We start from the raw sequence: 27900 nt of genomic DNA, 5'->3' as shown, positions 1-27900 counted from the left end.
TTCCACCCTCAGTCAAATGGGCAAACTGAGAGGAAGAACCAGGAGATGGAGGTGGCACTCCGCTGCATGGTCTCCGGTCGCCCCTCGTCCTGGTCACAGCAGCTGCTATGGGTGGAGTATGCCCACAACACCCTGACCAGTTCCTCTACCGGCCTTTCACCCTTCCAGTGTGCTTATGGGTACCAGCCTCCACTGTTTCCTGCCCTGGAGAAGGACACGTCCTGCCCCTCCGTCCAGAGCTTTATTCGCCAGTGTCGCCGCACCTGGGCCAGAGCCAGAACCACCCTCCTGCGATCTGTGGGTCGCTACACGAGGACCGCCAATCGTCGACGCACCAAGGCTCGCACCTACCAGGTCGGCCAAAGGGTTTGGTTGTCAACCCGGGATCTTCCACGACGGGTCGACTCTAAAAAACTGGCGCCCAAGTTTATTGGTCCCTTCAAGATCCAAAAGATTATCAACCCAGCTGCGGTTCGGCTCCAGCTCCCGCGCTCCATGAGGGTCCATCCAACATTCCACATCTCCAGGGTCAAGCCTGTTCAAGAGAGTCCACTGGTTCCCGCTACTCCTCCTCCTCCGCCTCCTCGCCTGGTTGATGGAGGTCCTGTCTACACTGTGCGACGTCTGATCCGTTCCCGACGACGTGGGAGGGGCATCCAGTATCTGGTCGACTGGGAGGGGTATGGGCCAGAAGAGAGGTTATGGGTTCCTGCTCGTCACATCCTGGGACCCAATCTGATTGCTGACTTTCATCGGCAACACCCAGACCAGCCCGCTAAGGCGGCTGTCTCGTCCAGGGTGCCTCGTCACAGTGCTCCCACTGAATCCACGCCCTCTGCTCCAGACATGGAAGACTCCCTCTCCTCTTCAGGGGATTCCTCATCCGACGATGAGGGGTTCCCCCCGCAGGCCTCCCCCACCCGCCCTGCTGAGGGTATGGACTGGTCCGGCTCTGAGGAATTCTAAGAGCACCTTCAGGCCCTCCCTCCCTCCCTTCCTCCCTGCATACCGGCTTTTTGGGACGTCAGGAGCCGTCCCTTGATGGGGGGGCTCTGTCACAGTCAGTCACCCATCCTCCCACTTCTCAGTCAGTCTCCCATCCTTCCACCTCTCAGTACTTTTCCATGGACTCCGCCTCTGCCTCATCTGCCAGCCAAGCCACACCCTCTCACAATCCAACACAGCTGCTCCTCATCACCTGCAATCAAGCCCAGTATATATTCACCAGCTCCACTCTCAGTCAGTGCCAGATTGTTCTACGCCTTCATGCAAGACTTTCCAGCAGTAATCTCCGGACTGATTCTTCGTTGCCGACCCTGCCTGTTCCTGACTATCCTGCCTCGTCCGAAACCTGGTAATCACCTCTGCCTTCCGTCCCTGACCAAGTCTTCTGCCTGTTGCTATCTGACCAAGTCGTCGGCCTGTTGCTGTCTGTATTGCCTGCCACCTGATCTGCTAAGAGCCGACAATAAAGACTGTTACCAACTGTCCATGCTTGTTGTGCTGCATTTGGGTTCCAAAACCATACCCGTTACACAGTGCCCTCTTATTACATTTGTTCGAGGTAGTTTCTCCCCATGTGGCCTTGATTTTCATTGATTGGCAGGGAACAACCCTAAATGTTCACCTAAGTTCTTCCTGACTCACGTTACTTCACCTCTGCTAGTCTAGCAAAGAGACTTAAGGCCTGGAAGAGCTGTTTGACTTTCTGCAGGGGAGCTCAGGGGTGGACAGAGACAAACCACAAGAGGGAATAAAGAGGAAAACCAGAGATGAATTGTGACTGCTGCTATAATGGCAAATTTGATAGAAAAAATGGAGAAAGAGACACAGGGAGTAACATTAGTTAGCCTTTTTGTGGATACACACTCTCACATACACACACACAAACTTTAACATGACCAAAATGTTTGTGGCAGACATTTGTAGTTGGCGAACAAATAGGAGGCAAGAGACAAAGAACATTAAGACACACACACACACACACACACTCAGATGAGTAACCCATCTGTAGTGAGATCGCTATACCAGCTGTTCACATTACTTTCTCCTCAGTGGACATTTGGTTTCTGTGTCTCCCTCTCTCAATTCTTTTCTACTGAGCAGCTAAAGCTGCTGAAAACAGTGACCAAAGAAAATTCATCACCACATTAATTGAATCTACCACATTGTAAAAGCTGTAATTTCTGTTAGTAAACAGGGCAGTCACTTTACTCAGGGGTCTCACAAGCAGCATGGACTGTGAATGCTATATGCCAATGATCTTTGGCAGATTAACTTGTTATTTAACACAATTCAATAGCTCCAAATCATAACATAAATTGTTCAAGGCACTTAGCTCATATTAAGGTTATTATAGAGAAAAATTATTCATGAGCAAGCACTTTGACGACTGTAGGTGGGTGGGCATCTGAAGAAAATGGGGAAGACAGGAGATAGAGGGGGGGTGTATCATATTTATTTATTTTAATAGCTCTGTCCGACTGGTGTAATGAAATGTATCGATGTAATTATGTTATTAATGATAGCAGTACCAGCAGCCAATGACGTAACACACAGCCGGCAAGAGAAACCAGGTTTGTGACAAAGGACAAAGATAGTGCAGGGAACAGTTTTTCAACCGGACGCTCCGAGTTTGTTGATTATCTTTAAATTTGTTATTTTGTTACTCTGTACTTGTACAAAATTTACTTACTACCTTTGGTTTGAACTAGACGTAAGGCCATCTCATATAAACACATCTAGACTACATGCAAACATTCATCCACCTCATCTGTGTGAGCAGTTCAACTCAACTCATATGTTGTCTGATTGGCTTTAAAATGCAAAGGAAGAATAAAAGCCAGAACAAAAGTGGAAAAACTCTCAGCAAGAAGACTTTACATCATGATTGAATTGTCGTTGAATCATGAATTAGTATTGAAATGCATTATTTGAGTTGTGATACTGTGAAGAGGAAACTGATATTTACATGCCTTGCCATTCGCTCTCATAAATGCTTTCTCCTGTTAAACATGTATGTATAGATCATGGATGCCTTAACGCTGCAGCCAGTATTAAACTGACACGTGTGTACGGATTTTGAATACTCCTCAATGTGAATGATGTGAACACAGCAGATCATGCATACCGTGGCCTAACAGCAGATCCAACGGTCCTCAGTTACTCTTAGTATCAGAAGAGCAGTGGCCAGAACCTCCTGAACAACTTGAAACTTCAAGAGTTTGCCACCTTGAAGAAAGAACACTGAAATGTTAAGGAAGACCTAAAGATGGACCAAGGAGTGTTAAGGGTCGACAGAAGACTTAGTAGAATGGCCATGCCCGAAGAGATAAAACACCCAGCCATTTTGCCCAAAAGGCATCATGTATCCAGATTGAATCTAGAGCACATTCACATACAAACTGTAGACAGTGGTCGGAATCACTTGTTATCAGTCCTGCAACAGAAGTTCTGGATACGATGCACTAATTTGTTGTCAGGAAAGGTAATTTCTGAGCAAAACATACTGTCCACCTCGAAGTGGCTCATTCGTTAGACACAGATTCTTCCATCAATGCACTCAGATGTTTCATATGTCGCCAGGGTCAAGTTATAGGAGACAAAAAGTAGGGGCATATAGATGTGCCCAGAACAGGACTTTCATCAAACACTTTAAGTGTGGCACAGATTGCAAGTTGCAACAACTTAACTGAAGAGCATTTGACATGGAAATGTTTTGTTTGTTCATCAGAATTTTACGAAAAGTTTCAGCAAAACTTAGGCATTAATTCGGAAAAAATTTAATAATTCAAGGGTCCTCCGATGGTCACTACTCAAACCCTAATAATAGTTGTTGAGAACACAGATAAACAGAGAGAGAGACACAGAGACTTTGATTTGTTTTTATTACTAACCCCCTAAGTATTGGGCCAAGTACAAAACCTTGTGGAACTCCATGACTATAGCTGCTTTCAGACATGCAAACTTGATGACGCTTCTAACATGCAACAGATGCAAAAAAGGAAAAAAGAAAGAAAACAAGTATCTCCTATTGAAAAAAGGTGCCTCACTCGTCGAAGACACCATCTAAAATTTCTAGAGTTTTTGGTGTTAAGAGCTGTGGAGGAAATTTGACTTGGTGAGACTTTTGAAATAAAGAGAATTTTATATTGCACATTTATTCTTTATCGAAGGAGGTCAAAAATATGGAGTTTTTTTCTATCTTTATTCAAGAGCGTGGTCTTTCAGTTTGAGAGCGTGACTTGTTACTCTTTAACCAGGTTCATCCACTCACAACCCTCTACGGCTTTATTAGGTGATGTATGTGCGTAGGCAGCTGGTGTGTGTGCGTAAACAATAAGAGTGTGTGTGCGAATGGAGTACGAAGTAAACCCCCAGAAAATAAGATTGGAGAGAGCACAGTGATTACCAGTGGCTCTGATGTCCGGATCTCTCAGAGACCGGTACCTAGTAAATTTAGTCAATAAACTTCATGATAAATCTGCCATGAGACAGGTCACCAACAGACATCTTGTCAGGTCACACATTATATGGTCATCTTGTCAAACATGATATGCATAAGCAGATATAATAGTGTGGTTACATAAGCATGCATGAGCAGACATAATACATCGTAGTATGATAATATAATTTTCCATTTCAGAGCTGACGACATGTCACTTCCTTTTGATGCTGCTGTTGTGAATGCTTCTGTGCAGAAAACCTCCTGTTGTGTTTTGCATGTGTGAAAGGCAAACTCTGGGTGAATTCCATAGCCAATTCTCTGGATTTTACCAGCAGGTGATGTGTGAAAATGGCTTAACTGCTGTGTAGTAACAAGAGATATAGACAAACAATACAAGGAGGACAGGAATAGTGAATAGAGGCCAGTTAATAGAAGCAGAGAGAGAGGGAGAGAGACAGTATGTTTGTGTGTGTATTGTTATGTTTGTGAAATAATGATAATATTGATAATAGTAACAACAATAATAATAATTTGTCAGAGAGTTCAATAAGGGGTGTTCAAGAAAATATCATGAAATAAGTACATATACATCAATATTAACAATATTAATAATAATCTTGGCAGAAAAAGTTAATAAATGGAAGAATGTGGTAGAATGATCAGAATCACAAATGCTGTGGTTGAGCAGTTTTGGATAGTATTATAGATATGAGAGAAACTCTGTAATTCTCCAGTTTAATCAACAACTGATATCATTTTGTTGTTAAGCCAAAAACGACAGTGAAGTCTTCAATGGAATTTCTTAAAGTGATACTTCACCGAAAAATGAAAGTCTTAAAACATGATGGAAATGATCTTGTTTCAAGTTGAATATGAATTACAGGACTTGTGGTCACTGTGATGACACCACATGATCAGTCTGGAAGCATGTTATGTTTTTCCTGTTTTATTACATCTGAATAAGGGGACACCTTGACTTCAATTGTATTTTGATACAAAGTTTACCCCTGACACTCCAGAATTGGGTCAGTGTGACAGAAACACCTTCAAAATAAAAAGTTCACTTTTTGGGAGGTTTTTTGAGAGACAGAGAGAGAGGGAGAAGTGCTCAGATGCGGACAGCACACTTACAACAAAAAAACCGTGATCATTGAAGGACAAAGCTGATAAAGTGTGGACACATCCCAAACATACCTTACCTATAGAGATAGGACAACCGCAATCAACCTTCATTTCAATGAGGGTGTTATTAACAAGTGGTAGTTGTCTATTAGCTAATGTGAAAAGAGTCCAAACACCCTTGACCTATTAAGATAACTACACAACCATTGAATAACAAAAGAGCATGTACTTCTTTGTATTTGTGCTTCATAATTGACGTAACAACCCTGTGGCTCCCAACGCAAACACGACAACACTCGTACACGACAGAGCAGTCGTCCTCCAACCAGAAGGTCGGAAGTTCGATTCCCAGTCTTCCCATCTGCATTCCAAAGTGTCCTTGGGCAAGATGCTGAACCCCAAATTGCCCCATAGAACAACAATAAAAGTGCTACTCTAGATGCACTGTATGTATGAACGTGTGTGTGAATGGGTGAATGGCAAACTGTAGTGTAAATCGCATTGAGTGGTCTTCAAGACTAGAAAAAGGCTATATAAATACAACCATTTACACCCCTAATCACCCCTAATCAGTCTTTGTCATACATTCAACATATCATGCTGATAATAAATTCTTATCTGTGTTTTTCCTTTGTTCATGTCTTTAGAGACTTATTCAAGAGATGAGTCTGGGGGAGTACAGGGATGAGCGCCCAACTCCTGGAGAGGCAGCCAGGGTTAGTTTTTTTTTTTAAATTTGATGATGCATCAGTGCAGGCATGGTAAAGGTAATTTGAAACTGTAGGGACATACCTACAGAGAAAGGAAAGGCTGTGGCCTGCACTTCTCCAAGCACTGCATTAAATTTTTTTTAAATATTCACAGGCAGTACTAGGAGGACATTACCGTATTTGACCATTTTAGAGAGCCTGGTGATGACAACAGTGAGTACTGATATGCAGCATATCAGCATTTCATTTATTTGCAAATGGCTTTTTTGGTCAGCGAAACCATGTTTTAAGATCAGGGAATTTGTCCAAGGACAGTACACAGGTTACATACAGGTTTACACATTTGCTTTGCTTTGCTTTTTTAATGTAATGTATTTAAAGTGCCATTAATTATATTTGTTCGATTGAGTTTACGCTAGAATGAAAAGTTTAATAACAAAAATAAAGAAATTCAACAAATTGGCTTTATTTATGATCCCTCGACATCGGCAACAGCCAGTGGCTGGAGGCATAATGTTTTCAGGTTGCAAATGCAATATGTTTGTTGTATCTCGGACATACATGGCCCAGTTGTCTCCAAAAGTGTATATATGACAAGAGTCCCGGCCTGACGACACCTACTCAGAAATCATGACTTAAAATCATAGCAAGCCCTGTTGACAACAGGAAATGTCTTTTTTTTTTGCATTTCTTACACTTTTTGTTTCACTTTTTCAGAAGGGCCTCAAGACATTGATGATGTAGGCATGTGGAAACTTCAAACACCATGTTTGTGGCGTGGCGTCTCCATGACACATGAAATTGCTGTGTCTTCACTGTACTTTAGTGTACATCACACGGTGTGACTGTGGCGTAGCTTCAAATGTTGATGATTCACCAAAAAAGAGGGATTTATTATAACTCCTCTGTGCATTGTCTGATCAGCCCCAAACCTCTTTCACGCGGTCACAGTCCCGCCCTGAACATATGTACAATTTTTGCAACTTTGTGAAAAATTCAAAGATTTGAGGCAAAAAATGAAATAAAGTTAGTTAATAAGATTCAACATAACAATAGCAAAGTTATAGAATTCAGAGCCACCATCTCGCTCTCTGTCATCTTTTGATGAGTCTGTCAATTCTGTTTAGATAGACGTATTCAGAAAACCTTTTAGGGCTGTCAACGAATATTCTAAATTCGAATATATATTCGAATATTAAAAAAAATGAATATTCGATTGTGAAAATTAATATTCGACTTTGGAAAAAAACACATCAGCGGCTGCTTTGCGAGTGGGCGCACTGCATGACAGGTCACGCCGCAGGAGTTGCTCTTGCACAGCGTCACCCACTGCTGAAAGTGAGATGCGACCAGGGTTTCCAGGCGGGAGGACACAAATTTGGGCTTGTTTTGGATCGGTTCGGCGGGGTTTTGTAGCCGAAACACGGGCACTTCAGATCCTTCTCCCTGCGACCCGGTGTTCAGCAGGCAGCAGTCTCACTCAATCACTCACATACACACTCACATACACACACACAGCTCTGGCTGACGTGCCCCCTAAACTCGCAGCATACACTCCCACTACCTTAAGCTCACGTCAGCCACAGAGACTCGTTATTACCTTTATAGTCTATGGTTATTACCGACCGTTTATTTAAATCAGTATGCGCATCGCGCATAGAGAGAGAGACAGGGGCGAGTGACGGAGCGTTCTTTTTTTACGGTCTAAGTTTTACGGTTAGTTCATTTACTTATTTTGTAATGTGTAGGTATGTTTTATGTTAAAACTGAAATAAAAATACCTATACAAGTAGTTATGTCTCGTTGTATTAGTTTGTCCTGTTATTGACATGATGCGCATGCGCATATATACGAATGGTTCGAATATATGTGTTTTTTTAGAGCGAATATTCGAACGTCATTTTGGAGCAATTTTGACAGCCCTAAAACCTTTAAATAATATTAATCTACTTACTGACTGTTCAAGAGGTCATTGAAAATATCTCCTTGAATCTGATATATCTGGACTACCAATGGGGAATTTCAGTTTATCTCGCACATAAGCGAGCTAACTGGGCATTGCGCATCGGTGGGCCAGTTAAGATAGACATGATATTTTACCACGGGCCGGTAGTGGTCTGCCGGCCTTGAGTTTGACATCTCTGGATTAGATTTCAGTGGTCAAAGGTCAAGGTCACAGTGGCCTCAAAAATATTATATATATATTAAATATATATTTTGACCTCTTGAATGTGATATCTCAAGACTGCGCAGCGTAATTTCTTTAACTCATTGTCCCTTGGACTCAAAGATGAACTAATTACATATCAGTGTACAAAGGTCACAGTCACCTTGTATAAATCTGGAAAAATAAATTATGTAGAAATATATACATTGAAACTGCACTGGGTGGCAGAGGCATACAACCGCAGAGCATTAACTCTAGTTGATAATAAAACATATATTTTAATCATAGCTGGAAAAGAACAGTGCTACATGACACCTTGGTTTCTCAGGGAACAAATTAGTTCACATCCTAAGTTAGATAGATAGATAGATAGATAGATAGATAGATAGATAGATAGATAGATTACTTTATTCATCCCCGGAGGGAAATTAAGTCGTCATAGCAGCTCATGTATCAGAACACAACAAAACACAATACAATAGAACAAAACAAAACATTGAGGTAGAAAGAACAAAAACAGAAACACAAGATGAATAGGCAGACAAGTAGTGCAGTGGCAATATGATGGTAATAGTACTGATGATATGATGGTAATGTTATTGTTAGACAGTATATAAGAATAGTAGTACAGTATATATATATATATATATATATATATATATAGTATACAATATAACATAATATATATTTATATAGATAGTAATTATACCAATATAATAGCAGTATATAGTAATAATGGCAGCAACAGTATATATAATAATAATAATAGTAATAGTAGTAGTAATAATATAATAATAATAACATGTACACATGTATAAATATGTGTATATAGACTTATATATACGAAGAATATACAGAGAATATAAAGAGTATGACATAATATGATATGATATATAGTATATAGTAGGGTATAAATATAATATATATATATAATATATATATATAAGGTGATGGGAAGTTGACTTGCACAGACAAACAAAATCAATCAATCTAGGATGGCTCAATTACAATACTAGTAGCTTGGTAGCTATTTGTTTAACATCAAACCTTTAGGTAGTAATGTAAAGAAAGAAGAAAAGGGAGAGAAAGGGATGGGTAGGGTGGGAGTGTTGAGGATTTTGAATTCAATTCTGAATTTTACAGGTGGCCAATGCAGAGAAGCCAAGACAGCAGTAATATGATATCCTTGTTCCTTGTTAATAGTAAAACATTTGAATAAATATGATAACAGTACATTGAATTATAAACCATGTATGTAAAATGTATTTATATCTCCATCTTTACTCTATCTACAGAATGTGTTGGCTAAGGCGTTGTATGACAATGTGGCAGAATCACCGGATGAGCTGTCGTTCCGCAAGGGAGACATTATGACTGTGTTGGAGCGTGACACACAGGGACTGGATGGCTGGTGGCTCTGCTCCCTCCACGGTCGCCAAGGCATTGTCCCCGGCAACCGCCTGAAGATTCTGGTCGGCATGTATGACAGCAAGCACCAGCATCAGTCCATGCCATTCACGCCAGATCCAGCCGTTGCCTGTTCCACCACCCTGGCGCAGCGACCTCTCGCCCCTCAGAGTGCTTACACCCAACCAACTCTTGCTCCATCTTCTGCCATTGCTACATCTTCTGGGTTTGCCAACAAGCCCCTTCCCTCAGCTCAGTATACGTCCATGCACCCAAACTACTCCATCCCCAGTCCTTCACAGCCCAACCTTGACTCTGTCTATATGATGCCCCCCTCACACAGCCCAAAATCATCCCCAAGTTCCCATGGTCTTTACCAGGTCCCCTCTGGCCCAGGTGGACCCACTCCACTGGCTGTGCCAGGACCCCCCAGCAAGGCACCAGCTTTAGCGCAGAGACACTACCAGCTGCCTGCAAAGGACATCTACCAGGTGCCCCCTTCTGTTGGCCCAGGGCCAGGCCAGGGAGCAGCCCTGACTGGTGGTACAGGAGCTGGGCAGGATGTGTACCAGGTGCCATCATCCTGGGAGAGCAGCAACAAGCCACTTGGGAAGGTAAGGCAGAGGTAGAGTCAGGAATAAGTGAAGAAACTAAATGAAGAAGAAGTGGAGAAAAGTGCTGCCTGTAGATGTACTGTATGAATGTGTGTGTGAATAGGATAATGGCAAAACTGTACTGTAAGGTGCTTTGAGGGGTAATCAAGAAAAACACTATACTGACCATTTACCATATGGCACTCACCAGCCACTCACGACTTTATATTATCATTGGTAGTGAGAAATAACTGAACATAAGGGGTAATTCCCTACAAAACTCTCCAACAACACCATGGGACATTAAAGGTAGATGTTGGTAAGGCAAATTAATAATAAAAAATAATAAAACAAATACAATCAAACATAATTTCCTCAATGTTCATACTGTAAGATAAAAATAATTATACTGGATTATACAACCTGGATACTATAGTGTCAACCTAATATTCACAAATCACATTAGGCATTAATCATATGGCTTAACAATGTGCAACATCCCCTGTCTTAAACCCTCAACAAACATAAGGAAAAACGTATTTACCTCAAAGAGAGCCACATGTGAGGGATCCCTCTCCCAGGATGGACAGAAATGCAATAGATGTAGCTGAACATATCAATAGAATTAAAATATTCATGACATTGATTAGAAGAAACCGTTTTTAGCATTATGGAAAGTTGTGTCAATCTTTAATGTATTTATGCATAAGGAAATAGAGATCAAGGGAGCAGCAATGACAATTGAAATTGATATTGCCAGTAATCGTAGAATATGTGAGTAGGCATATTGTATATGAAGCAGTCTTGGTGTCATCATAGTCCATGATCATCTGCCACCATGATCATGAGCCACCACAATCATGATTCATCACCACGATCCACCATCATGATTCACAATCTACAATCACGATCCACGTATTAGATCACGATCCATCCCTACAATGCACCACCACCAACCACAATACATCATTATGATCCATGATCAGCTGCCAACATGATTGCAATTCACCACCACTATCAACGATAAGCCACGGTCATAAATGCAAAATGTTCATACATTTTCAGTATTTTAACACTTTAAATGCCAGTTATTCCACAGTTTTTCACGTGAAAAAACACAAGAAATTAAATATTTTCCATATACTACATGATAATTTTGGAGGGTTAACAGAGCCTGGCATATGTCGCTGATAAGCAACAAGTTTATGTTTTTGCATTATTAGTTTTTATGTAGTATCACATTAAAAGGAAAATTCCTCCCATTACGGTAAGGATGTGTATGCAAATATGCCCCTCGACCAAAACTACTATAAAAATAATATATACTATGTTTTTTTTAACATATGATTTTTTTTTACCACCTTCAGTTCTGTTAAAAAAATACTAAATAATTACCTGCATTTAATCCTTTAAAATACCAGTTTGTTCATATAATACTAACAATTTTAATATGAAGAACAAAGCATTAATATCCATATGTCAAAAAGCAAGGGGGAATGCATGTACATTATGTTTTTGAGGTTATCACAGCCTTGGATATGTCAATGATTACCAACACACACCCACCGACACATGCACAGATACACTGAAAGCTTAGCATTCTGTAACTCATATACAGAAATTACATTACATTACATTTCATCTAGCTGACACTTTTATCCAAAGTAACTCACAATAAGTGCATCAACCATGAGGGAACAAACCCAGAACAACAAGAATCAAGTAAGTATGGTTTGCTTCAAAAAATTACACAGTGCCACATGTAACCGCATATGAGTGAAGTAATACATTTTTGGGGAATTGGTTATTATGCATTATCTTCTTCACCAAGATGTAGTCGGAAGAGATGTGTCTTTAGTCTGCGGCAGATGTGTAGACTTTCTGCTGTCCTGGTGTCAATGGGGAGCTCATTCCACCATTTAGGAGCCAGGACAGCAAACAGTTGTGATTTTGTTGAGTGGTTAGTTCGCAGTGAGGGAGCAGCAAGCCGATTGGCAGATGCAGAGTTGAGTAGACGGGCTAGTTTGACCATGTCCTTGATGTAAACTGGACCCAATCCGTTCATAGCATGGTATGCAAGTACTAGTGTTTTGAAATGGATGTGGGCAGCCACTGGTAACCAGTGAAGGGAGCGGAGTAGTGTGAGTGAATTTAGGTAAGTTAAAGACCAGTCAAGCTGCAATCTAGATTGGCTGCAGCGGTTGGATTGCACTAGCAGGTAGACCAGCCGAGAGTGAGTTAAAGTAGTCTAGGCGTGAGATGACCAGAGCCTAGACCAGAACCTGTGCCGCCTTCTGAGTAAGAAGGGGACATATTCTCCTTATGTTGTGCAGCATGTATCTACGCAAGCAGGTTGTTGCAGTAATGTTGGCAGTAAGGGAGAGTTGACTGTCGAGTGTCACACCCAGGTTTCTAGCAGTCTGGGTGGGGGCTACCACGGAGTTGTCAATGGTAATAGTCAGGTCATGGGTGGGAGAGCCTTTCCCTGGAATGAAAAGCAGTTCGGTCTTGTCATGGTTAATTTTCAGGTTGTGTGTGGACATCCACTGAGAGATGTCAGTCAGACAGGCAGAAATTTGCGCTGCTACCTGTGTTTCAAAGTGGGGAAAAGAGAGGATTAGTTGGGTATCATCTGCGTAGCTGCGGTAAGAAAACCCATGTGAGTGAATGAAAGAGCCAAGAGACTTGGTGTACAGAGAGAAGCGGAGGGGACCCCAGTAGTGAGAGGACATGGTTCTGATACAGATCCTCTCCAAGTTAACCAGTAAGTGCAGTCATTGAGGTAGGATGAGAGCAGGGAGAGAGTAGAGCCTGAGACACTTAAATCCTGAAGGGAAGAAATAAGGATCTAGTGGTTAACTGTGTCAAATGCTGTAGAAAGATCTAGAAGGATGAGGACAGAGGAGAGAGAGGCTGCTCTAGCAGTGTGAAGTTGCTCAGACACAACAAGGAGGGCAGTCTCAGTTCAGTGGCCTGCCTTGAAGCCAGACTGGTGAGGATCAAGAAGGTTGCTAAGGTGAAGATATGAGGAGAGTTGATTAAAGATAGCTCGCTCAAATGCTTTGGAAAAAAAGGTAGAAGAGAGACAGGTCTGTAGTTGATTACTTCAATCGGGTTGAGGGTGGGTTTCTTCCTCCTTTACCCTTGCCTCCTTAAGAGAGTTAGGGAAATAGCTAGTTAGCAGGGAAGTGTTATTAAATTAATAAATAAGCAAATTTGAGGTTTCAGATGTTGTATTGTATTGAGTGTACACTGTGTTGCATGTGTGAAAACACCAAAAATCACACCAAATTTGCATGTTCTGATTTGCAATCCAAAATGGCAGCCTTTCTGTTGGGTGCAGCTAGAGAGTTTTCTGTGCATCTGGGCATGATACATGTGTACCAGTTTTCATTATTCTTGGCAAAAGTAAACCTTCACATGTCTCAAGGCTTCCCTGACCTATTTTTAGGCTGATCAAATGAAAAAGCTAGGCGTAGCATGTCAAAGTATAAAACATGGTATTGTCACAGCTAGGGGGCACTGTGGCTATTAAAGTATATTGGCATATAGAACTCTTTGGGGCAGGTTCTTTATCACACAAATACAGTTTGACAGTAATTGGAGCAAAAACATGCAGATTACAGTTACTTGAAGGTTCTTGGTGAGACATCATGTAAAACATGACATTTCCTGTTACAGCTAGGGGGCACTAGGACTAATATGATAATAGTATTATCATATGGAGCTGTCCAGGGCAAGATTTTTAATGTACATATATATAAGTCTGAGCAGGATACACATTTGTCGATTTTCATAACTCTTGGCGAAAGTAAATAAATAGGAAGACCACATGGTGAAATCGAATTAAAGTTGTCAAATGAGGCTTACTTCCTGTTGCCAGTAGGTGGCACTAACACTACACACAGACTAATAATTCTGTTCGGGTCAGGGCTCTGATGAAGCCTGAGCAATTTGAGGCCGATTTGACAATGTGCAGTCAAGTTCACTATCACTACTATCAGGCCAGGACTCTGATCATGTGAGAGGATTTTGGTGCTGATTGGACAATGACTAGTTGTGAAAAGGGTAAACTGTCCTTGTTACAGCCACATTCTTCATGTCCTTATTATACTATTACCTCTCAGTATAGATGAATTAAACTCTTGGCTACATTTAAAATGTTTAATAGGAAGAGAGAGAGGTGTGTGTGAGTCAGCTGGGATTTCTCCTCACGCTGAGAACTTGTGTAATGGAGTTCAATGGAGTTCCCTCTTCTGAATGTTTCAGTAGCTCACACACACAAAATGTGACTCGCGAGAGATTTCAGCGTGCAGTGCACACACCAAAATCGTAAAATCTGTTCATCGTCAACCTACACAGTGGTGTTAAAAACAACTTCATTTTCACTGTTCAGTAGGTGGTGCTATGACTCTAACTGAAATTTGACACATGGAGCTGTTCAGGCAGGCTCTCCGATCGTAGGTTTAATTTTGGTGCTGATTGGATAATGCACAGTGGAGTTATGACAACTTTGACGAAGGATCAACCTTCATCGCATTCAATGTCTACATATTTTGAGGAAATTGTGACCATGGTCCTATGACTTGTCTGAGCTCATTTGATCTGTACATTGTAAACTAGCCAGGAGCAGTGCATCAAAGTATAATACATATCTTTTCCTGTGATGATGTGTCAATATTTGACACATGAATCTGTTCAAGGCGGGACTGTGACTGTGTGAAAGAGGTTTGGGACTGTTCAGACAATGCACAGAGGAGTTATAATTAATCCTTCTTTTTTGGCTGATCATCAACATTTGACGCTACGCCACGGTCACACCGTGTGACGCACACTAAAACTTTGAATTAATTTGAATCTCCATAGAGTTGAGATGAAACTCAACAAACTAATTTAAAGTTTATCTGATGAAACCTCTAGGAGGAGTTCATTCAAATACATGTGTAAATGGTAAAATTACCTCTACCGATTTTGTATATGCCGGTCAAACAGAGTGCCAGGGCTGCTCTTTAGGGGGTGCTATTCAGCTATTGGGCCATTCTTATTCTGAAAAACCATATGAATGTCTTCAGGGGCGGACTGTTGTTACACAAATTAAGTTTGAGGGAGATGGAACAAAGTACAGTAAAGTTACAGCAATTTCATGTGTCATGGAGACGCCATGCTACAAACATGGTGTTTGATGAAAACTTAGTTTCCACATGCCTACATCATCAATGTCTTGAGGCCCTTCTGAAAAAGTGAATCATCAAAGTATAAGAAATGAAAAACTGACAAGGGTTAGTTGTGATTTTAAGTCATGATTTCTGAGTAGGTGTTGTCAGGCTGGGTCTCTTGTCATACATGTAACTTGAGACAAAAGGACCATGTATGTCTGAGATCAACAAACCGTTTTTTCATGGCAAATCATCAAAATTTGATGCCACACCATGGTCGAAAACTCACAACTCGCAGGGAATCAAGTAGGGGATCCCTTGCTGTGTTCTCACATTGACTTCTCCTGGATTTCTGTGGACATTATACAAGAGGTCAGGCGATAAAGTACAGAGGAACTGCCTTGTGTCTCATTCGGAAACATGCACCTCAAAATAGGGAGGATCTTCGGACTCTGAAATGCAGTTATCATCTAAATAAGTCTGATTACAGGTTTCAAAGGTCTACCTGCTCTGGACCTGATGAGGCTCCTAACAACCTTGTCCATAGCAGCTGTCCTAATGTCGGGGCAGGGAAGTGTCAGCCATACTTTGAGTCTCTGTGCATGTAGTGGAGTCACAAGGGTTGTAACAACCACCACTTGACATCATTCCTATTGCCATAGGAGGCTCAGCTTGTGAAGGGCTGTGAGATGGCAGGTCAACGAAGGTTCCAGGCAAACTGCTGCTGGCAGAGACTGTCAGTGCTACCAACTGCTGACCAACCTCACCATCCTCAGGCTGACTGGTATCCATCAGATCTGCCTCACTGGAAATCTCAGATTGCAGGCACTCTTGTCCTGTACTCCACTTAATAAGAAGCAGCAGCAACAGTCTTCCTTTTATCACTGAGATCTTATAAACTGGACAAAGAAAACCGAGCAACTTAATCAATTGTGGTGTTGTCACTCAAGGACACAAAGTTCACTGGCATTATCAGGTTACGATGCACAACCCTTTTTCCGATTACAACATAAACACGACCCTTCGTTGGCCAGCAACACACAGTCACCCACTGGTGCTCCAAGTACTTTCCGATTATATAGCTCTATGTGCCTCTGCAACTGCTTGAAGGCATATATGTCTATTTCAAATTCTTCGGCAGGGACTGGATTTTTAGATCATAGTCTGAGACCTCTGGGTTGTCAAGGACAGAGCAAAATAGGATGTATATGGGCAGCCCTGGCACTCTGCCAAACATGAGCAGGAACAGAGTTTTTCATTAATTGTGCAATTGTAAGCAAAAGTGTGAGCTTTCAAATCTTCAGGCCATCTCTGCTTTGCTCAAGGAGGCAGTGCATGGATCATGTTCCCCAGTGTCCTGTTTATTCTCTCGCAGGATCCGTTTCCCATTGGGTGATTTGTTGTGTGGGACTTTTGGACACCTGCCACACTTAACAAGTCAGTAATCAAAGCGCTTTCAAAAGTGACCCCTCGGTCACAATGCATGAGTTTTGGAAAACCATGGATGCAAAAGAAGTTGTGCCACTGCTGATGTGCAACCACTTTTGCAGTTTTGTAAAATGGTCTGTGACAACCAGCACATCCAAATACTTATTGGCAGAATCTTCAGCCATCCAGAAATCAATGCACATTAGCTCAAGAGGTTCTGATGTCCTACGAAGGTGCTGTGGCTTCTGGCTCAGGTGATTCAAGCTCACAACACAGCGTCTACAACACCTCATATACTCTGCCACAGCCTTACTCAAACTTAACCGGTGGAACCTCTGTCTTGCAAGATACAACGTGGACACCTCTCAACACTTTGGAGTGCAGTGAAGATGGTATGATGTACAGGTAGGATGTTTTCTTTGGCACAGTGTTCTTTGCCACACAATACAGCTCACAATTCCTCACTGTCAACTTGTCCCAACCTTTCAATAGGTTGATGGTTGATGTCTACCTTGCGGTTTTTCTGCCAACACATCATGTTAGAGGACCTCTGAAACAATATGCTCACAGTGCGGCACTTCTGGGGGAGGCCTTGAGCCAACAATTTCTCAGCAATAACCTTATTTCATTTTATATGAATTGTAGTGGAATCACATACTATTCAGACTCTGTTACACTGGCATTGTTTTCACTGTCATATTTACATTTCTCACTACTTCGAGCGGCTCCCTCTTGGATTTTAGTCTTAATCCTGCTTTTTCGACCCGATGACCAGGAGTACTTTATGTCACCTCCTTACACAAGTAAAAGTTCAAATACAGTATTTATTGAGCTAACCTTTCCTACCCTATTGTGTTATTAGTGTTTTTACTGAACAACACATAACATTAAACGTATTGTCTCTTACCTGCCTAAAGTGGTATCTAGCTAGACACACGTGTGAATAAAAAGTTTCACTGTTTACATACAGGACCTAATGACGTGGCTGTTAGGGCCACTGAGGTCTCATCCCTCTCATTGCTTTCTGGATTGCACCACTGACGCAGGAAGACATATATTATCCACTCTAAATCCTGACTGAAAATCCTCAAATAAACTGTTCTTATGGAGAAAGTCACACAGCTGATTGGCTACAGCTTTCTCAAGTATCTTAGAGAGAAAGGGAAGATTTGATATCAGTCTGTAATTGGCTAAAACCTCTGGATCTAGAGTGGGCTTTTTAAGAAGAGGTTGAATTACAGCTACTTTAAAGGACTGTGGTACAAATCCTGATAATAAAGACAGATTAATCATATCCAATAAAGAAGGGCTAACTAGAGGTAGAACATCCTTGAGCAGCCTGGTTGGGACGGGGTCTAAGAGACAGGTTGACGGCTTTGATGAAGAAATTATTGAAGTTATTTGATGAAGGTCGATAGGAGAAAAACAGTCTAAATATATATCGGGTTTTACAGCTGTTTTCAAACTTGCTGTATAAGAATACAGATCAGTGCCTGTTGAGTGCGAGAGGTGATTAATTTTGTCTCTAATAGTTATAATTTTATCATTAAAGAAGCTCATGAAGTCATTACTACTTAGACCTAAAGGAATAGATGGCTCAATAGAGCTGTGGCTCTCTGTTAGCCTGGCTACAGTGCTGAAGAGAAAACTGAGGTTGTTCTTATTATCCTCTATTAATGATGAGTAATAGGCTGCTCTGGCGTTATGGAGAGCCTTCCTGTATGTTTTAAGATTATCTTGCCAGACTAAACGAGATTCTTCCAGTTTAGTGGCACGCCATTTGCGTTCAGATTTACGTGCCTCTTTCTTTAAGCTGCGAGTCTGCTGGCTATACCATGGTGCTAACCTCCTTTGTTTAATTATCTTCTTTTTCAGAGGTGCAATAGAGTCGAGAGTTGTTCGTAATGAGCCTGTAGTACTATCAACAAGATTATCTATTTGTGAGGGGCTAAAGGAGACACAATTCCTCTGCTACATTGAGACATGGCATTGAATTCAATACTGAAGGAATCACTTCCTTTAATTTGGCTACAGCACTATCAGATAAACATCTGCTGTAGGAGTTTCTGCCAAAAGGCTTAGAGTCCACTAATATGAAATCAAAGGTTATTAAAAAATGGTCAGACAGAAGAGGATTCCGTGGAAAGATTGTTAGATGTTTATGATCAATTTCAATGCCATATGAGATAACAAGATAAAGAGTGTGGTTCAGACAATGAGTCGGTTTATTTACACTCTGACAGAAGCCAATTTAATCTAATAAAGAGATAAACGCAGCATTAAGACTATCATTGTGGTTGTCCACATGAATATTAAAATCACCTATAACAATTACTTTATCTGTTATAAGGATCAAGCCTGATGTAAACTCTGCAAATTCAGATAAAAATTGTAAGTATGGACCAGGAGCTCGATATACTGTAACAAATAGAATTGGTTGTAATGTTTTCCAGGTTGGATGAGTAAGGCTAAGAACAAGACTTTCAAATGAGCTATAATTCAGTTTAGGCTTAGGATTTATTAATAGACTTGAGTCAAATATGGCTCCACCTCAACGGTTGCTTAGAGGAATATGAGTATTAAAATTACTTGGAGGAGTGGATTCATTTAAGCTAACATATTCATCCTCCTGTAGCCAGGTTTCAGTAAGACAAATCAATATCATAATCAGATATTAATTAATTGACTAAAACAGCTTTGGAGGACAAGGACCTGATATTCAAGAGTCCAGAATACGCTTACCGTAAATCAGCGAGAATGTAAGCTGGTTTAAAGTGCCGGATGTCCATACAATAACAGATGAATGACTGTGTTTATGTGACAAGGTTTGGGTGGTACATGAATGGAGGCACAAACAAAGCAAAAGGGCTCCAGGCAAAATTGTATGCTTTTAGGGCAAGAGCGTGGAGGGAAGGAACTTGGATCGGATAGGAGCAGGCTTCTGGACAGATGCGTCCAAATGTGTGACGCAAATTTTTGCAATGCCCGGACTTCTGATATGTTGAATATGAAGTTGTGAGTGATGCTGACCATGTGATGCTTCTCATAAATGACATGATGTCCTCACATGAGGAAGCTTTTTATTACAGTTTTTTTCGATTGCTAAACGACAGTGGGCACAACTGGAGTCACATGTGCAAAACTCTAACTACAGTCTGCACTACCAACAGTCACCTGAGCTAAACAGTTCACATCACCTGCAAAACTCATTCCAAGCAACACAACTCTTAACACATGGCTCAAAACACACTCAGTGCAGCCAAACACTATGCACAACCCTCACTGAGATAACATACACTGTCACACAGAACAAACTGAGAGTAAAAACACCAATACAGAAAATACAAACTTTTCATCTTTACAGTTTGAACAATTTCAGTGACTTCACACAAAGTAATATTTTCTTCAAAGTAAAGAGTGACATTCTTTCACATGATTTATTAACATTTTTAGAACATAACAATTCTTTAAGGTAAATGAAAATTAGCAGTTTGCTTCAATAGTCTGTAGTAATTTACGGAATTACAGTAATGAGAAAAAAAAGGTAGAAACTAAAAGTACATACTGTAATTCGAACAAATAATTGAGGGGCTAATCCTGCCTTTCTCTAGCATCAGGCCACAGGTTTTCATCAACATCACATCTAATGTTCTCTCTTGCCATGCACCTGGGGAAGAACCTTCTGGAGTGCCTTATCCATCCCTGGCAGTCCTCTGGACTCGTGTCCTCACATCCGGCACGCATGGCTTCCAAAAGAGACATTTGGTCATTTGGGTGGTGACCAAACACTTTCCACCTCCAGGCAGAGAAAAACTCCTCTATTAGGTTGAGGAAGGGTGAATATGCAGGCAGGTCTTCTTTTTTCTTTATCTTTCGGCTGCTGCCTTTTCGGGGTCACCACAGCGGATCATCTGCCTCCATCTCACCCTATTCCCTGCCTCCTCTACTGTTACACCAACCATCTCCATATCCTCCTTCACTACATCCATGAATCTTCTCTGAGGTCTTCCTCTTCTCCTTCTACCTGGCAGCTCCATTCCCAACATCCTCTGTCCAATATATCCACTACCCCTCCTCAACACATGTCCAAACCATCTCAACCTGGCCTCTCTAGCTTTATATCTAAACTGCTCCACCTTCACTGTCCCTCTGATCTGCTCGTTTCTAATCTTGTCCATCCTTGTCATTCCCAACGAAAACCTCAGCATCTTCATCTCTGCCACCTCCAGCTCAGCCTCCTGTCTTTTAGACAGTGCCACTGTCTCTAAAGCGTACATCATAGCAGGTCTCACCACTGTCTTGTAAACCTTCCCTTTCACTCTTGCTGCTATCCTTCTGTCACACATCAGTCCTGACACTCGTGTCCACCCACTCCATCCTGCCTGCACCCTTTTCTTCACCTCTTTTCCATACTGTCCATTGCTCTGGATGGTTGACCCCAGATATTTGAAGTCATCCGCCTTAACAACCTCTACTCCTTGCATCTTCACCCGTCCACCTGCCTCCCTCTCATTCACACACATGTATTCTGTCTTGTCTCTACTGACCTTCATTCCTCTTCTCTCCAGTGCAAACCTCCACTTCTCCAGGTTCTCTTTTACCTGCTCTCTACTCTCACCACAGATTACAATGTCATCTGCAAACATCATGGTCCATGGAGCCTCCTGCCTGACCTCATCTGTCAACCTGTCCATCAACATTGCAAACAAGAAGCTGATCCCTGATGTAACCCTGCTCTCACCTTGAACCCATTTGTCACTCCGACTGCACACCTCACCACTGTCTCACTGTCCTCATACATGTCCTGCACCACCCTGACATACTTCTCAGCCACCCCAGACATCCTCATACAGTACCACAGTTCCTCTCTTGGCACCCTATCATATGCTTTCTCCAGATCCACAAAGACACAGTGCAGCTCCTTCTGACCTTCTCTGTACTTCTCTACCAACACTCTCAAAGCAAATATTGCATCTGTGTTACTCTTTCTGGGCATGAAACGAAACTGCTGCCTGCTGATCTGAACCTATTGCCTTAGCCACGCTTCAACAACTCTTTCCCATACCTTCATGGTGTGACTGATCAACTTTATACCTCTGTAGTTACTGCAGCTCTGCACATCACCCTTGTTCTTAAAAATGGGGACCAGTACACTCCTTCTCCACTCATTAGGCATCCTCTCACTCTCCAGGATTGTGTTAAGCAACCTGGTCAAGAAGTCCACTGCCTTCTCTCCTAAACATCTCCATACCTCCACAGGTATGTCATGTGGACCAACCGCCTTTCTATTCTTAATCCTCTTTAAAGCTGACCTCACTCCACCTTACTAATTCTCTGCACTTCCTGATCCACTATCTGTCTCCCCTCTGTCCTCCTCTCTCTCTCATTTTCCTCATTCATCAGTTCTTCAAAGTAATCCTTCCATCTACTCAGTACACTCTAGTCACTCACTAATACGTTTCCCTCTCTATCCTTTATCACCTTAACCTGCTGTACATCCTTTCCAGCTCTGTCTCTCTGTTTAGCCAAACGATACAAGTCCTTTTCTATCCTTCTTTACTGTCTAGCCTCTCATACAACTCATCATAGGCTTGAGCCTTTGCCTTTGCTACTGCTTTCTTCGCTGTGTGACTAGCCTCACAGTACTCCTGCCTACTTCCTTCATCTCTCTGGTTATCCCACTTTTTCTTTGTTGCCTTCTTCTTCTGGATGGTCTCCTGAACTTCCTCATTCCACCAACTTTCCTTGTCTTCTTTCCTCTGACCAGAAGAAACACCAAACACCTTCTTGCCAGTTTCTCTCACTACCTTAGCTGTACTTTCCTAGTCCTCGGGTAACTCCTTACTGCCCCCAAGGGCCTGTTGCAATTCTTCCCTGAACTGCCTGCAACAATCCTCCTTCTTCAGCTTCCACCATTTAATCCTTGGTTCTGTCTTCAATCTTTTCCTCATCCTTATTTCTAATCTCATTTTATAGACTACCATCCTACGCTGCCTTGCTACACTCTCCCCAGGCACAACTTTACAATCTCCAATCTCTTTCAGGTGGTGTCTCCTGCTAAGGATATAATCCACCTGTGTGCACCTTCCTCCACTCTTGTATGTCACCCGATGCTCCTCCCTCCTCTGAAAATATGTATTCACCACAGCCATTTCCATTCTCTTGCTAAAATCTACAACCATCTGTCCTTCTGCATTCCTGTCTTTGACACCATACCTACCCAGTACCTCTTCATCTCCTCTGTTCCCTTCACCAACATGACCATTGAAGTCTGCTCCAATGACTAATCTCTCTTCTCTGGGGACACCTTCTGCCACTTCATCCAGCGTACTCCAAAATTCCTCTTTCTCCTCTGACTGACAACCAACCTGTGGTGCATATGCACTGACAACATTTAAAATGACACCATCAACTTCCAACTTCAAGCTCATGATCCTGTCTGACACTCTCTTTACATCCAGAACACTTTTCACAAACTGTTCATTTAAAATTACCCCTACCCGGGCCTCGACCGATCCGGTATGACAATCCTATTTGTGATCCGCATGATTGTTTTGGCATAAGTTTTACGCCGGGTGCCCTTCCTGACGCAACCCTCACCATTTATCCGGGCTTGGGACCGGCACTAGACCTACCCAAAAGTGTATCCCTAGTGGCTGGTTTGGTGAATATGCAGGCAGGTACAAAACCATAAATCTGCGATGTGCTGCAAACCAATCTGTGACAGCTGCAGAGTGGTTATCGCAAACTGAAAAGCAACGTTATCGCAAACTATGAAAAAAACTTGGGGGTTTCTTACTGGCTCCCACTGTTCTGCTGGCACTAGCTGAGCATAGAGCTGTTCTAGGAAAGCTATAAGCCTTTCTGTGTTGTATGGGCCAATGAGTGGTGTGTTGAGAAGCAAACCATCATTGGCCATTGCAGCACACATGGTGATATTTTCCCCCCTTTGGCCTGGAACCTCCACAGTGGCCCTTTGACCTATAACATTCCTTGCTCTGCGCCGTGTTTTGGCAAGGTTAAATCCAGCTTCATCGATAAATACAAATGAATGTGGTCTTTCCAGTGCTTCCACCTCCATTACTCTCTGAAAAACAGTAAGTGCACAGTTTTACTGTAGAAATGCTAGTGTTTTTTTTTACTGTAAATATTTTTTATAGCTGTGTCTGTAACCTCAGACGTTTTACCTGGACATATTGGTATCTTTGCTCTTTTACCCGTTCACTGTTTCTCTCGAACGGTACAGTGTATAACTGTTTCATTGTAACTTGTGTGTGTTTCTTTAGGACTAGAGCAATAGTTGTTGTGCTGACAGAATTAACGTTTTCAAATATATTATTATCAGCCAGCACTCTATCTTGAATCTCCCACAGTTTAATTGCATTGTTGACAAAAACCATGTCAACAATAGCATTTTCCTGCACATCTGAAAATATTTTTCCTCTTCCCCCTGTTGGGGGCAGCCTTTGGGTCCTGTTGTAAAAATATATTTTACAGTCAAACTTACTGTAATATATATCTGTGTAAATATTCTATAATTGCAGTACAAAATAGATTCCTGTAATGTTTTCATTTACTGTTAGGATGTAACTATCACCTGTTTGTATGATGGAAAATTCGCATTACAGATGCCAGTGTGGATCTTTGCAGATTGGGTTGCACCCTCAACCCTGCCTCTCTCAATGAGAGACCATGGTTCATGACATGGTCTATAAGTGTAGCCCTTATTTCATCTGAAATAACAGCTCTTTGTCTTCTTTGTCTTCCTCCACGCATCCGCCCTCTCCCTGCCACCCTTCTCCCTCCACGAACCCGTCTTCCTTGTTCCATTTCCAAAATGAGTCTTTCTGAGCTCTACCTATATATACTGTAATATATATATGTGTGTGTGTTCACTAATAAGTCTAAAACAAGACACCTGCTTAGCCTTTCAGCTGAAATTGCAATCAGCAGTGTTTGAAAGGCACAAGGCTGAAATCTATTCCGTTCTGAATGTGTGGTTCACAGTTTTGACAGCAGTGTGTTAGCATTTGAACAAAGTGCTGTAAATCCACAGTGTTGTGCAGGTTGTGGTTAAAGTCATGGGATAAGTGTGTAGAGTTTTGAAAACTGTGTTCAAGCAATGAAAAACGAACTAGAGTTTGGTCCACATGAACTGCTGCTGTGCAGACTGTAGTTAGAGTTTTGCACATGTGACTCCAGTTGTGCCCACTGTCATTTAGCAATTGAAAAAAACTGTAATGAAATTGACTACAGCTTGGAGGTTGAGCCAGTTGATCAATAGACGGGAAATGAAGGAGCGTCACAAGGCGCTGAGAAAGAGAGCAGCTGCTTTGTGATGGCTTAGTTGCATGGGAGGATTTTGTGATGTCTTAAATGTGCTGTAGGATTTTATTTATTTATTTTCCATATGATGGAGGGACACAGAGGGATTGAAAGAGTTTAGTTGAGGTGGACGTACCTGAACTAAGGGGAAACTATCAGGAAGAATCATCCAGAAGATAAGAAACAGCTGGAACTCTCAGGAACATGCATCTCTGATGGTTGATCAAAATAATCGGGCTGCTCTATACCCGAATTAGGTGCACTGCAAAAGAAACTTTGATTCCCACCGGATGCCAAATGATATCACCGAAGGATGTATGATGAAAGCGTTGGTTATGTCTGCTTTAGGAAGCCAAGCTCCTTGACCTGTGAGCTTATTCATTTGCATTGTCAAACAAGGAGTAATTAGAGAGAAAGACTCTGGTGGAATGAGACTGTTCACGCTGCGAAGGGACCAAAGCAGGGAGCAGAAAGGTAGGAAATTCATCACTTTTGGGATGTGGGATCCGGGAAGAGATCAAGCCACCAGACAGACTGACTGGGATGAGCGTCTTGTGGCTGTTAGAAACTGGCAGTTGAATTGTACATGCTTTCAGATTTAAATGATTTCAAATTGAAAACGTGTTGAATGGTGCCTGGGGGACATGTGGGTGCACTGATGACATGGAGAGGGGATCTGGTTTGAGAATTGAAATGTCACTGAAAGACAGAGATGTGTGATCTGCCGCAGGAATTACAGGTGATCATTTGAGAGCCTCTGTGATCATCATGAGTAATGTGGGCCAAATTCAGGTGTGTATTGAATTGAGCTTTGCTGGAAAAGGCTTTGTGATACTGAAAGAATTATGTTCCTTCCGTGTCTTCTTCCGGGGTAGACGAAGCAAAGTGTGTCGTGGTTAATGCTGAAGCAACGAGGAACTGCCGATCTACGGTCTCTGTTTGGACTTGGATTGCGGATCTGAGCACAGCAGTGATGAATTCACCATAGTGACGCGATGAGGCTGACAATATTAATGCCATGATGCTGAAGCTGTGCAATGAGGAAATCAGCCTTGTCTGGGAGACTCATCATTTTGTGAGTGACTATAAAATCTAAGGTTTGAGCTAATAGATTGAAGGTTTTAATTGAATTTATTATTGGTGATGATCTGCCGTACTGCATCCCTGACAGATCCATGCCAGACAATTTGTTTTTGATGAGAGATGTTTTGGTCCTGTATAAGCCTCCTGTTGAGAAACGGATGGCTGACATCCAATAGAGGATTGTAAATGGAGCAATGGCTACAAACAGATACACGGTCACCTGGTGTCTCATTTATAACCATTGCGTACGCACAAAACGGGGCCTGAAACGTGAAATCGCTACTTCTCATGCAAACAATTTATAAAAACAAACTTGACAGGAAAATGTGCCCATTTCCATCCAAACTCTGATCGTACAAACATTTTGGAGATGGGAAAGTGGCGATGCAGACGTCAGGTGGTGAACTGAAGCAGGTTTTTGATCCACTTCACATCATTAACATTAAGACCAAGAGCTTTAGTTTGCTTGTGCGACAAAATTGTTCCATAAGAACCTTCCACTGAAAAATATATAAAACAACTTACAACTGTCTAAATTAAGTCATTAATCTAAAATGCATCATCAAAAGCTCATCTGCTTCTTCCTCCTCTTTTTTCATCTTCCTCCTATACGTCGTCAAAATGCCCAGCCACAACCCATTGCTGCTTATAGAAGCTATCATTTTTTGTTTTCTGTTTGTAAGCATATGCCTTCCTCCCTCCTCAGGTGGTGAGGGCAGGTGCTAACCTTTAAGTTCAGGGAGCATGTTGTGGTGAAACATTGTGAAATAGGGAGTCACAGAATAAACCCATCCTGACAACACAAATGTTGTCAATGCTGTCAGATTTGGTGATTATACATGTGGAGTGTACACTATTTTTAATTCTGGCTAGATTAAATGACTACCTATGCTGTTATAGAGTGGGAGCTTCACAGCTGGTGCTGTTAACATGTTTGGTTCTACAATGCGACCAAAACTAAAGCAGGTCTTCAACTGGTCATATATAAATAGTATTTATTCTCCAGAGTGAACACGGAGAGGTGATCAATAACAGAAGTTATCAAATAGAAAGAGGGCTGGGCATTGTGTGTGTGGTCTGTGAGACCCATCTAGCACTTAGCTGAGGGTCGTCAACATCGTTGAAAGCTTTCTGACAATGAGGAAAACTGAGTTACGTGATTTTATCATGATAGAGATAAAAAATACATCCTCAGCTTTAAACGATTTTGTTAAACTGGTGAGAAATGAACCCTCTTGAACCCACAGCAGTATTATTCTCGTAGAAAATATAAGCCATGGGATGTGTTTGGAGACTTGAAAGCAGAACGAGAGTGAGCAGCAGACACAGATTAATACAGACAGGTTGTCAGATGGATGGTTTTATAATCTGTCTTTGTCACACAGCATACCTCTGACAGCTGGGAGCTGAGCAAATATTAACAGAGAGCTTCCATTCATCAGGCCTGGAGATGAGTGAAATG

General features: G+C 41.8%; 1 protein-coding gene across 5 annotated transcripts in view; it reads left to right on the top strand.

Moving 5' to 3' along the window:
• The window catches only part of bcar1 (BCAR1 scaffold protein, Cas family member), a 133114-nt gene that overhangs the window by 80173 nt on the left and 25041 nt on the right, over positions 1 to 27900 (top strand). For 3 of the 5 annotated variants that reach the window (XM_069533714.1, XM_069533710.1, XM_069533711.1), the window contains exons 2-3: positions 6217 to 6285; positions 9742 to 10467. In XM_069533714.1, coding sequence (XP_069389815.1) covers positions 6217 to 6285; positions 9742 to 10467 — 795 coding nt within the window. The remainder of the gene's footprint in view (positions 1 to 6216; positions 6286 to 9741; positions 10468 to 27900) is intronic. The other 2 variants (XM_069533712.1, XM_069533713.1) reach the window with 1 other exon arrangement.

Source organism: Paralichthys olivaceus, chromosome 10, assembly GCF_024713975.1.
Source record: "Paralichthys olivaceus isolate ysfri-2021 chromosome 10, ASM2471397v2, whole genome shotgun sequence".
NCBI lineage: Eukaryota > Metazoa > Chordata > Actinopteri > Pleuronectiformes > Paralichthyidae > Paralichthys > Paralichthys olivaceus.
The sequence above is the reverse complement of the archived record's forward strand: the minus strand, read 5'-3'. Positions and strand labels throughout refer to the sequence as shown.